We start from the raw sequence: 13,493 nt of genomic DNA, 5'->3' as shown, positions 1-13,493 counted from the left end.
ATTCTCTTTGGTATCTGGTATGACTGAGGACAAAGTTGATCCATTATATGATTAGCTATCCTTACATACATGCATTCTTCAAACATTCAGAGTTCCCAAAGGATCATGGGAATTCCTACATGAAGCCTCCACTCCTCCTTGCCTACAAGCACAACTTGGTCTCACAGCAAGGAACAATGCACTACAGTTGGAACCTGGCAACATTCTAACTCTTAAGAAAAGTCTCAGATTCATCTCACTTTCATCACAGAGAAACTGACTTTCACTCTGTCCTCACAAAGGAGCAATAGGGAGTGTGTTTTGTCAGTTATTTGTCTCTGTAAAAGTACCTAGCCTTGAAAGGGAACTGCCTGTCCTGGGCCTGAAGATATTGCAACATTAATTTACAGAAGCACTTTCTCCTACGATGTCTGATGAAGTGACCTATGCAACGCTTATGCTTCAGGATTCTGCAACAGTGAGAAGTAATCAGGACGGAAACAACCTAAGAAAAAAAGGTAAGAGCTCAGATAAAGCATTCTATAGCCTTGGAAATGACAGGTATTAAGTGCTTACGATGCTGGCTTTGACACTGAAGGGGAAGGAGAGTGTGCAATATAATTCACAAAATAGAGACAAACAGTCCTGGGATGGGTCTGCAGAGTGTCATTAAGGGAATATATGCGACTTTCAAGACCAGTGTAAATGGTATAGAATCACTGTCATGAAGCTCTTCACGCAGGAAAAAACATTAATGGATATGTCAGAGACTGGGCCTGGGAGTGAGAGATTCCTGTTTATAATCACCCTTGACTCTTGTGCCTGGTCAGCAGCACCAGAGAAATGTTCTTCTAAAATCAAAAAAGGCTTCTTAAATACTCAGAGTAAACTTTGTTAATGTGTGGTATAATTTGAGGAAGGAGTCGAGTACAGATAAATCTCAAGTAAACAAGAGCTATCTTTTCCTCTTTTGCTGTTTTAAATTTAAGGTCATTGGAATCCCAGGTGTAACTTGGAGCATTTTTTGTAATAAATTCTATCTATACATAGCCTTATTGAAGTGTAGTTGTAAAGTAAATTGTAGTTATGTAGATGAAAACTCCAAGTCTCAAAGAAGCTAGATAGTTTGCCTAAGTTTCTACAAGTGTGTGGTGGAGAGACTCTTCCAGTATCGGTTCATTCCCTTAGGCCCAGCTAGAAGAAATATCAAGTCTATGAAGTCCGACATCATTGAATACACAAGACTACCTTCTTCCTTTCCAAAGTCCTAGAGTCATATGAATTACTTTCTTCTGCTCTTTGGACTTGCTCTGTGTGTGTGTGTGTGTGTGTGTGTGCTGTATGAGTGTGTGTGTGTGTGTGTGTGTGTGAGAGAGAGAGAGAGAGAGAGAGAGAGAGAGAAAGACAGAAAGAAACAGAGAGAGAGACAGAGACAGAGACAGAGACAGAGACAGAGACAGAGACAGAGAGGCACGGTATACAGTAGCCAGCATAGCGTTTGTGGCCTTTACTAAAGGTAAGATGGTTATGCATCTCTGTCTTGTAGTTTTCATTCTAATATTTGAGGAAAGAGGTCATGTGATTATCCTAATGTGCTACTGTACTCACCTAGCAAAATGATTGCATGAATCAAGGAAGAAAAAGGTGACAGATTTTTTTTTTTATGACAAACATGTCCCAAAAGTTGCCTGCTGGTTCTCTGGTCTATTTGCAGGTTAGACTATATATTTTCATCCAAGGTTAATTTGCTATTTATAACATAGAAAACAGGATAAATAGTGACTTAAAAGTTATTTGAAAGTGTGATCCACCTTTGTAAGAAAAGTAGAACCTTTTGGAGATTTGTGTCTTAAAATTCAGGGTCTTTGCTGTTGTCAGCATCATTCGAAAGTACTCATCTCCACACCTCGTTCACAAAATCAGTGGACTCGAGGAAAAAAGACAGGGACTAATTAAAAAAAAAAAAATAAGAGAAACTCACTTTTAAAGGAAGGTGGGGGAAGGGGAACTGAGGGAGGGACCATCTCATGCTTCATATTGGCAATTTTCTAAAGTGTTAAGAAAAAAGCAAGAAAGTGTTCAAAAGTGTTAAAGAAAATTTTAATATCAAGACACTTGGGTGGGAGAAACAACCCCAAATGTAACAGCATGCTGTGGTTCTATTTGTTCATTCTCTTTTGGCTTCCAGAACACCCAGTTCAATCCTCTATTTGGCGAGGTGCTGCCTTGAGCCTGATGACCCTCTGCCTGTTGCTGGTGACAGGACTGGTGACCTTGGGGATTATATGTAAGTGAACTTGTATTAAGCAAGTAACAGCAGTTATAAAACTCTTGTATGTGTGCAAATTCAAGAAGAATATGGTACTAGCATGCAGATTCTTCAAATCACTTCTGCTACCCCAGATCCACTCCATTCTCCACCACAGCTTCAAAACACACTAACAAGGGGCCTATTTCACTGCTGTGGGAATTCTACCCCACAGTAATTTTTGTCTTTTGAGGAACAATATTGCACTGTGAGGAAAACTCTTCTCTTCTTAGTTATTGGTTAAAATTGAGAAGCTCTTTTCTGAACAGACACACCCATTTGTTATTCTCAGTGAAAAACAGGAAAATAAGCTGGAGATGTATTTGCAGAAGGACATGAACCTCGTTTACCTTGAAATTTAGCAGAAGGCTAGCCAAATCTGCTCACCCATGACACTTTAGTGGCAGCAACAACCTTACTTGCCTGGATGAGGAAGAACACATAGAGAAGAGAAGGGATATGAATCATATCGCACCTGGCAGAAAGAATTGATGCTCCCATGTGTCTTACAGTAGAAGCCACTCCCTAGCAGACCCCAAGAGAAGATTCTCTTGATTGGTGTGGACTGGGAAGGGCACTGGGCATTATGGTAAATGGAAAGGTATCCTGAGGATATGTATGTTATAAAATATTACGTATGTGGAATAAAGAGTACTGTTTTGATCAGCATCCATTCGGAGGTGATTCATAGAAACAGTTTATTGGAAGATGTTGTATGATTGGTGTGATAAAAACAAAACAGCTTTAACAAGGAAAGGTTTCTTTTGGTTCATGGTTTAGTTAAGATGGAATACAGTTCCTCATGATGGGAAATCATGCACACTGGCATGCATGGTAGTTTATCACACTACTTCAAGAGTCAGAAAGCAGAGGAAGATGAATGCCCATGTACAGCTTGCTTTCTCCTCTTACTCAATCTAGGTCCTCAGCCCTGGGGATGGTCCTGTTGACACTCAAGGGGGGAAGGGGTGGTCTTCTTATTTTCGTGAACTTTCTCTGGAAATGCCCATATAAATACATCCTGAAATTTGTCTCCTAGGTGATTCTATAGCCTGTCACATTGACAATAAATATTAATCATCATAGACACTAATGTCTCCCATGCTCTATTCACTTACTTCGTTATATGAAACATTTCGTTGGTAGTTATGACTTGGGCATATGGACACAGACTAATTATTTATCTTGTTCTTTGGAAAAGAAATATAATACTCCTGTTGAGGTAACAGATACTCAGTAGATACTGTTAGGAGAATATGTAGCTCATCTTTTAAGAGATGTACACCCCAATACAAATGAAATGAAAATAGTGTTTATGCATCATGAAGGCACTGCAATTTTTTTTTGCAATGGTTGACACATACGTGCAGTGTGCTAATGAATCACTGGACGAGCTTAATAAAAATAAGATGTGTTTAAATAGATGCATGGATTCAAAACTAGAAATGCTTAGAATGGTTCAGGACTAATCTGGGATTATTGGCAAAACCCTGTCAAGTACGAAAGAAAGGGAAGAGAGAGATGGGGTTGGTGAGCAAGAGGACCTGGTGCCCTCTATAGGGAAAGGAACGGGAGGGGAAAAAGAGGGTGAAGAAGGAAGGGGGGAGGAAAAGAGAAAAGGAAGACAGAGGAGAAGGGAAAGGAGGAGTAGGAAAAGGAGGAGGAAATGGGAGAGAAAGATGCCCGGTGGCCTTGAGTCATCCTGGCAGCCTTGTGAGAGCAGCAGGGAGCATGCCCTTGTCTCATCGTGTCTTGCAGTTTTGCAGATGTCTAAAGATATTAACTCTGATTCAGAGAAGTTGAACCAACTCCCGAAAATCATCCACCCACAGCAGGACAATCTGTCTGAGCCACTGAACATCTCCAGGAAGGGTTCCTCAGAGGACTATCTCCAGTTCCAGATCTCTGCCCTCCTGGAGAGACAGGGGCAGATGGCTATCAAGCTCTGCAAGGAATTTCTCATCCACACCTCTGGTAATTTGACTTACAGCTGCAGAAAGGCCAGATCAATCCTGTCACCCTGACCAAAGTCCCCACATGCAGCACACTATTAGATGCTGTTTTCTTTAGCAATTCCTTGACCATACCATTTTAAATTTATAAAGGACAAGGAAATACAGGTGTTTCTTTAATCAGAAGATACAGAATTTTGGAATCATTTCCAAATGCTACCAGCCAGGATACTTCTCCCTTTATCAGCCAATTTTAGATGTTCTGGTTATCATAAGAACATTAAAATCTGGACCTGCCAAGGCAATTTCCATTGCCCAACCCCAGCCGGGGTTACTCTGCTACCAGGGGGTCCTGGCACAGTATGCTCCAGAGTACTTAGGCTCATAACTGTTGTCTGTGTGCATGCCTCAGTTTCCAAAGGCTTCTGCAGCCACCCCACAGAATGTGTACTTTTGAGTATAATTTCCTTTTCAGACCATAAGTGCAATCCTTGTCCCAAGAGCTGGCAATGGCATGGAAACAGTTGCTATTATTTCACACTCCATGAAGAGAAATCCTGGAGTGACAGCAGAAAAGACTGCACAGACAAGAATGCCACTCTGGTGAAGATTGACAGCCTCAAAGAAAGGGTATGATTGACTCTCTTCCCCCAGCTATAGGAATTACCCACACAGTGAAAAATAAATACGTGATGCTTCTTTTTCATGGTAGGAAATTAGTGAATTCTGAAAGAGATCTAATAAATGAGTAGAGGAACCAGGCGTGGAACCCAGGACGCGGCACATGCTAAGAAAGTGATCTATCGCTGAGCTATAACCCCGGACATAAGTGAATTTTTAATCTTGCCTCCTCAAACCAGCAGATGACCTCTGACTTGTTCTGCTTTCTCCCTCCCCCAGGATTTCCTTCAGTCACAGCCATCGCTCACGCTCTCTTTCTTTTGGCTGGGATTGTCCTGGAACTCAACTGGCAGGCACTGGCTATGGGAAGATGGTTCGTCTCCCTCTCCAGCCTTGTGAGTATCTAACTGTTGGGGCTGGGAGATCAAGATTTCCATAGAACTCTGAGAAAACTGATGTAAATGGAAAGAATTATAAGCCTAGATATGAAAAAAAAAAAAAAAGAACTATACTGTTTAGAAAGAGAAAGCTTTTCATCAGCATACATTGAGGGCTGGTAAGTAATTCCATCTGTTTGCCAAACTGAGGGCAATGCTCTGAATTTCGTGTGCTGGTCAGCTGTTTTCCTCATTAAGCATGTATGGATAAGAGTACCTTCAAAGTACTTTGCAAACATACACCCTTGAAAGATGCACTTTCATATCTCCACTCCAAAATAAAACATGTTATCACAGAGAGATTTGGTGACATGCCTAAGATTGCCCGGCTCAAACCCGATCAAATCAAGATGGAACATTTTAGATCCCCTACTCATGCACTCAGCTATTTTGCATTGCATCCTTTCCAACCTTCAAGGGTAGTGGTTGTCATAAGGATGCACATTTAAACATTGACCATTACTCATATTAAGGAATTGTTGCCATTTTCTCTGAAGTGCCTGATTGGCTTCTGGATTAGCTTCAGGGTGCAGAGGTTATGTGACAAGTGTCCTGACAAAATCTACTGTCGAGGAGTCTCGACGACAGTGTTGAAAGCACACATCAAATCTCTACAATTTGGGAAACTGAAGCTTTGCAACTATTTAAAGTAATGACAGGATAAAAGTCAGCATGAAAAAAATTGTTTCAAAGTCTTGCCCAGTGTGATCATCTGTACTTTTCAAAAGACTCCTAGGAGGTCCAGACTCATTGGGAGCCAGAAACCCAGGTGCCACATGGAGTCAGGCTGGGCTTACAGGGGAAGCTGGTGGGTGTATGGTGTGAGCTGGGAGATGAAAAGTAGAGTTTGCTTCATCTACAAGACAGTACCATGGGATAAATCCTTATTTTCTCAAGAACAAGTTTTGTTTTAACTTTAATGTTTAAAAATTGTTTTTTTTTTTCACTTATTTATTTATCTGGGGAGGTGAGGGGTGTATGGTTCCAGAGCACACAAATGGAAATGAGAGGACAACCTGCAGATATAAGTTCTCTACTTCCAGTATCTGGGTTGAGGGAATTGAACTCAAATCATCAGGCTTGGTCGCTGAGTCATCTCCAAATCCTCTTTTGTTTGTTTTGTTTTGTTTTAAAGCAAGGACTGGAAAGATCACTCAGTGGTTAAGAGCATCACCTACAAATAACTAACAACCACCTATAACCCCAGCTCCAGGAGGGTTGCCCCTTTTTCAGCCTCTGTGGGCACTTACACACATGTATGCACAGATACCCAGACATAAATATAAATGACAATAAAATGAGTTTTTTACAAGAATAAAAGTTTGAAGGGTCACATGGCTTCAAAAGTCTTTGAAAGACTCTAAAACAAAGACAAAAAATGGCGGACAGCATACATCAAAACGTAATTGAGATAATTGTATATGTAATTTTTACATTAAATAAGATTTGATATCACTATTATATCCCCTGCTCCGCTCCAAGGACTCAAGCCATCCAACTTAAATCTGTTTTACTTTTCCATGTATGTTGTCAACATTTTGTAAATTGAGTTATAGTTATTTCATTTTTACTCAAATCTGCTTGGAGTCAGATTTGACTCAGATATGACTCACCGAAGCCTTGAATAACAAATAATTATATGTCTGTTCTTTTCTCCCTAAAGAACCTAGAGACTTTTCTAGGACTTTTCCTATTCAAATATGTGTCTCACAGGCTCTTGTCACCATTGCGAGCCATATTTGGCTAGTCTATTTTCACACTAGTCACAATGACAAAAGGCTCACTCAAAACAACACAAAAAGGGCAGTTACTCTTTTCTAGAGCAGAGTAATCAGGTGGACAGTGCTCACAGCTGACCTGAGGAGAGAGGGGTTGCTATACCGAGACGGTCCACAAGTGGCACGCAACACAACGTAAATGCAGTACAGTCCCCAGGTTACAGTGTACATTTCTCCTCTCCCATACAAATGCTAAATATTCTTGATTTATCTACTGGCTCCTGTAAACATATAGAGGAAATGGACTATGTTTTCTGTTCAGAGCCCACAGATGATGACAGTCGTTCATGCCCCTGTGAGATAACCCAGCTCTCTATACCCATTCTAGAGCGACTGTACTTCAGGCTCTTCCTTGGATCCTGAAAAAGGACTCTCTGACTGAGACATATTCAAACAGTAATATGTAATAGGCTTAGCTCTTCTAAATAAAAATAACATGGCATCCCAGGGTGCATCACTTGGAGAAAGCGGTGCTTGTAACACACATTTAGGCTGAGCACGCATGATTTTTGGTTGTGAGCCTAGCCTTTAACGGCTGAGCCATCTCTCCAGCCCTGAGCACGCATGATTTTTAAGGACAACATTTAAGTGTTGTCATTAAAGTTGAACCAAGAAGCTGGACATGATCTCTTGATAACCCAATCTCATAAGCCATTCATTTCCTTATTCAGACTCTTATCTTATTTTCTAAAGTATATATAAAAGCATGCACAATTAGGTTTTTGCATGGTAAAATGTAATAACATTTTTCATGGCATAAATTTACTTTTCTAGTTTTCATACTAAAATTAGAAATGTAAAAATAAACTATCATTTCTAATGTAATTTGCACTGGGTGAAATCCATTAGTGGAATTCCATATTACTACTGGGAAAAATAATTTCCAAACCATAGTTTAAATAGTCCTTTTTATTGAATTTCAATGCAGTATATTTTGATCATGGTCTCCCACCCTCATCTTCTCCCAGGTCCTCTCCACCTCGATGCTCTTGCAACTCCACACCCCCTTCTTCTCTCTCTTTAGAGAGCAAACAAACCAATATAAAATGTGAGCAGCAAGCATGGATTCTCTCTCATGGAGTAGGCCTTAAATTCAATCAGATAGTGCTGGGTTACAACTTCATACCACTATTGCAGTAATATTTCATGCAGAAAGAAATTTTTTAAGAAATTTTTTTTCCCCTGGGACCACTACTAACCTGAAATAAAAAACTTAGACATGCTGGCATTACAGATGCTGATGCTTTGTGGGGTTGTGGGTCTCACAATAGTGTGAACTTTCCTTCTCAGGGTGACTGAGAACACTTACTTCTGATTAAATTTCAGATACAATGGTTTTAATGAATTTAAATTGATTCCTTTTCAGATTTAGCTATCAGGAGCATGCCAGGTTCAATGGATCCAGAGGGTGTGCTTATTTTGAAAGAGGGAATGTTTACATTTCTCGCTGTAGTGCTGAAATTTCTTGGATTTGTGAGAAGACAGCTTCCCTGGTGAAGATTGAAGATTTGGATTGATCTGAATCTAAGTGTATCAAGAAGAAGGGCCTATTGTGAAGCCATGGGAGAAAGGAGGAAGCTATGGTATTTGATTCAAATACCGATTATAAAGTGACTGTACTTCAACTGTCCCACAAACAAACATGCTTGACAGAGCATTCTCCATTTCTCTGTCTGACCCTCTGACCCGTGTTCTCATTACTCAGTCTTACAATGATCCTGAGGACCCAGGGAGGAACATGTCATTTCGGTGTGTCTCTCAGTAAACATTGTTTCTTGCTTTATTCTTACACGTTTACACACTCAATGACATGGTGATACTTACATGTTAATCATCAGACCAACCTAGGCCACCGTAAGGGAGCAAATTCCAGAAAGCCTGCCTAAACAGGCAGGACTTTGAGAGAGCCCACAGGACAGGAGCTAGGACAGCAGTCCTGGAAGGCTGAACTGGAAATGCTTTATCATTTTAGAAATTGTCTGACTGAACCCATTTAGCAGCTAAGTATCAGTCTCCATGTGCAGGGAAACTCTGCTTCGTCTTCCTATGAAGCTACACCACCAATTCTCATAGTGGATAGCCCAGATGAAGTAGAATGAACACTGTCTTAAATACTTTTATTATTCATTAAAACTAATAATATCCAGGCTGTTAATTTTGCACTCTAGGTACTATCAGAATAATACAGATGTTTATTCTCTTACTATTAGCATGCCATTTCATTTTCTTTTCTGTGTGCATGTATGAGTATCATGAATGTGTGTGTGGGTAAAAAGAATAGTAATTAACTTGTGGTACCAATTTGAACAATGGCCTAATATTTACTGGAAAATGGATTGCATTCTGAATGCTGTCACAGTCACAGTTTATTGAAGCAACAACTTCACAATGCTAGTAAGTAGCTTGTTACCTTTAAAATTATGACCTTATTAGCATATAATATATATCCAATGGGATTCTAGAACAAGGGGATAAGGTTCAATGTAAATATCTAATAAGACTACAAACTGAATGTAAGCACACATTTTAAAACATAGGTTATTACTTTCATTATAAATGTTAAGTGCAGAGGGTCTACCAATTCTCACTCAAGCACGAATCACAAATGAAATAAACATATAATGAAATAGATGCTTTATTCTTCCATTTCTCATAAGCAGGTTCCTGTCATTCTCTCACACAAAGTGCAATTACTCATTAATTATCAACACCCCCCCAAAAAAAATCAAAACGCTTCTCTGACTCCCACACGTTTGGGTTTCTCTTTATTCCCATGGGAAAGATGATTTCTCCTGCTTTCCCTCCATCCCCACTCAAAGGATCTGCTATTTATAAGCTAATCATTTTTGCCTGTTATTTTGTTCCCATGAAGAGGTGATACTTTTCTCCTGGCATCTTGTATCTTTAATGCCTATCTCATGGTCACTCTGACTTTTACCCTGGTTCGAAAAGAAACTTTGTCTAACCTCACCGAGGCTCTGGATTTTGATAAGGTCAGACCAGTCACCCGGTCCTCCCTGATTCTTGCTGTCATCACACCATACCCAGCATGCTTTGGAGAAATAAGGGTATCTATATGCATCCGTTCCTGGGGATCCATTGCCTTTGTGTGTTGGAGCATCTCAGCATAGTCTCTTGCATTCTGATAGCTGGCTTCTGAGATGGGAATTGTTCCCAGAAAATTTCTTTCCTCTGTTTCTCTGTCCCCTAAGAGATAATAGAAAGATAGGTGTATGATGGTAGATAGGCAGATGAGTGATAGATATTTGTAGACCATGTTGCAGATCTACAGGATCAAATGCCTGGGAAGGTAGGACTGGAGAAATTCAAATCTGATTGTAGGCTCACAGCCTGAATAAATGGTCTCAGTACAAATTCCCTGAGCAGACAGGTTGTGTAAGGTACTTTTCTGTTGTTGTGATTAAAACACCATGACCAAGGCAACTTATAGAAGAAAGGGTTTGTTTGGGCTTATAATTCCAGAGTGATGTGGGTAGGCCTGGCAAAAAGTAGGAGGTATGGTACCAGATCAGAAAGATGAAAGATCATGTCTTTTTCAATAATTTACTTAACTTTATTTTATTTGCATTGGTATGAGCGTGTCAGACCACCTGTAACCAGAATTACAGTTTGAGCTGCTATGTGGGCACTGAGGGCGCCTGTGCCCTCTGGAAGAGCAGCCAGTGCTCTTCACCTTTGAGCCATCTCTCCAGCCCTGAGAGGCCACATCTTCAACTGAAATCCACAAAGCAGAAAGAACTGGAGGTAAAATGAGGCTTTGTACTTGGAAAGCCTGTGCCCCACTGACATCCTTTCTCCAGCAAGGATACACCTCACAAACTTCCTCAAACAGTGTCAGCACCTAGGGGACAAGTGCTCAAATGCCTGAGCTTATGGGGGACAGTCTTATCCAAAACTCAATACAGATAACAAATATTGGTGTCAGTGTCAGAGTAAATGGCTCTTTTTGAAGCACAAACCAAAAAAAAAAAAAAAAAAATCTTATTCAGAGAACATGGCACGAGAGAAGGAATAAGGGAAGTTAGGTTTATTATTGTTGTTATTATTATTATTATTACTATTACTGTTGTTGTTGCTGCTGTGAAGAGACACCATGACCACAGCAACTCTTATAAATGAAAACATTTAACAGAGTGCCTCGCTTCCAGTTTCAGAGTTAGCCCATGCAGGCTGATGTGGTGCAGGAGTGGAGAGTCCTACATCTTGGCTCAGAAGTTGACTGACTGTCACACTGAGTGAAGCTTGAGAAAAGGGACCTCAAAGATCACCCCCACAGTGACGCACTTCCACCAACGAGGCCACACCTCCTAATGGTGCCACTCCCTTTTGGGGCCATTTTGTTTGAAACCACTAAAGAAAGCCTGAGTCCAATTGAACAGGGTTCATACGAACTCACAGAGACTGAAGTAGCAAGCATGCAACTTGTACTACACGGATCTGCACCAGATCCTCTGCGCAAATATTACAGCTTTCGGTTTAGAGTTTGTTGTTGTTGTTTTGTTTTGTTTTTCCATTTTTATTTTTGATTTCATTTTACATTCCAACCACAATTCTCCCTTCTACCCTCCTCTATCAGCTCTCCTGTAGCTCACCCCCAGTCCACAGCCTTTACCTCCTCACAGGTAAAGGCTCCCATGAGAAGGCAACACGGTCTGGTACAATAGCATGGGGCAGGCCCCTGCCCCTCTGGCATGCATTAAGACTGAGCATGGCTTTTCATCATAGGGAACGGGCTCCAACAGGTTAGCTCATGTACCAGATTTGTATTGTGGTCCTACTGCCAGGGGCACCTCTGATAGTCCAAGCTTTACATCTGTCTCCCACACATGGAGGGCCTAGTTCAGTCCCCTAGAGTCTCCACAGTTTTAGGTCTTGAGTTCATGAGTTTCCACTAGCTTGGTTCAGTTGTCTCTGTAGATGTGTATTCACTCAGAAGTGGATATTAGATGTAAAGCAAAAAATAACCAGACTGAAGTCCACAGCTCCAGAGAAGCTAGGTAACAAGAAGGACCCTAAGAGGGATGCATGGATCACCCTGGGAAGAGAAATTAGATTTCTACTGGGCAAACTGGGGGTGGGAGGTGGTAATAGGGAGAAGGAAGAGGAGAACAGAAAGGATATCTTTGTTTGTTTGTTTGATTTTGTTTTTTGAGAGACAAGGTTTCTCTATGGCTTTGAAGGTTGTCCTGGAACTATCTCTGTAGACCATGCTGGCCTCAAACTCACAGAGATTCACCTGCCTCTGCCTCCTGAGTGCTGGGATTAAAGTCCCGTGCCACCAACACCCAGCCAGAAGGGATATCTTAATAGAGAGAGGCACTATGGGTTTAGGGAGAAAGCTGGCACTAGGGTAACTTCCACGAATCCACAAGGAGGACCCCCGCTAAGACTCCTAGCAACAGTAAAGAGGATACTTGAACTGGCCTACCCCTGTAATCAAATCAATGAACACTCCAACTATCATCATAGAGCCCTCATCTAGTAATTGATGGAATCAGATGCAGAGATCCACAACCAAGAACCAAGCTTCAGGACTCCAGGCGAAGAGAGGGAAGAAGAAACATATCAGAAAGGGAGGTCAAGATTATAATGGAGAAGTCTACAGTTTATTTTTTTATGAGACTCCTGAGTGTGCGAATAAGAGAGTCTTTGATTCTTGTGCCTTCTCTTGGGGTTCTTTTCCTTATGATAGTTTTTGTCTTATTGTATTTTATTTTGTTATGAAAAATAGAGCAAATAAGTTTTATGCTTAGGATTTTAAGGCAAAGATAGAAAATGACATGAAATATGACTGTGTTTAATTTTCATCATTGAAGTCATATCATAGATATAAACACACCATGAGACCAAGAATAATACTATAGTCTAAAAATATAAAAATAACCAATTTGTATTGATTTTAAAAATACTTCTTATGTTAAAGGAACAGCCAGATTACCCAGGCCTGCTTTATAAACACTATAAAATAAGTCAGGCATTAAAACAGCCAAACATCTCCTGATGACCATTGATAGCCAGACTGTTTTTAGCTAACAATTTATTTTTGTTTTTATTTCAGCAGTAAGCTCAGGCAATACCATTTGGATCAGGTACACCTTTTTCTAGCTTAACATATAAACTCCTGTCTCTCTGCTTGGGGTTCAGGTGTCCTCCATCATGCTCTTATCCAAGACATGATTCTATCCATGAGCCCTGATGTGCTATGCTTCATGTGAGCCCGGATCTACTTGTTCAGTTTCTTGACGCCTCCTACGTTTACCAGTTGGTTCGTATACATAGAATTTTTCTAGAAACAATTTTACAGTCAAGGAGATCAAGGGAGATCAAAAGAGAAACAGAAATGATGGTAATTTTGCCATTGTAACCAAAATAGCTTGGAATTGACATAAAACAAGCA

General features: G+C 40.5%; 1 protein-coding gene across 1 annotated transcript; it reads left to right on the top strand.

The window, feature by feature from the left end:
* The first annotated feature begins 300 nt into the window (after nucleotides 1–300).
* On the top strand, nucleotides 301–8,595 carry Clec12b (C-type lectin domain family 12 member B). The gene is made up of 6 exons (XM_051173057.1): nucleotides 301–497; nucleotides 2,168–2,266; nucleotides 4,046–4,261; nucleotides 4,715–4,869; nucleotides 5,140–5,255; nucleotides 8,442–8,595. Exons 1-6 carry the CDS (start codon nucleotides 407–409, stop codon nucleotides 8,590–8,592), a joined length of 828 nt encoding a protein of 275 aa, XP_051029014.1. The 5' UTR covers nucleotides 301–406; the 3' UTR covers nucleotides 8,593–8,595.
* The last annotated feature ends 4,898 nt before the right edge of the window (nucleotides 8,596–13,493 follow it).

The sequence above is a fragment of the Phodopus roborovskii genome, unplaced genomic scaffold, assembly GCF_943737965.1.
Source record: "Phodopus roborovskii unplaced genomic scaffold, PHOROB, whole genome shotgun sequence".
Taxonomy (NCBI): domain Eukaryota; kingdom Metazoa; phylum Chordata; class Mammalia; order Rodentia; family Cricetidae; genus Phodopus; species Phodopus roborovskii.
The sequence above is the reverse complement of the archived record's forward strand: the minus strand, read 5'-3'. Positions and strand labels throughout refer to the sequence as shown.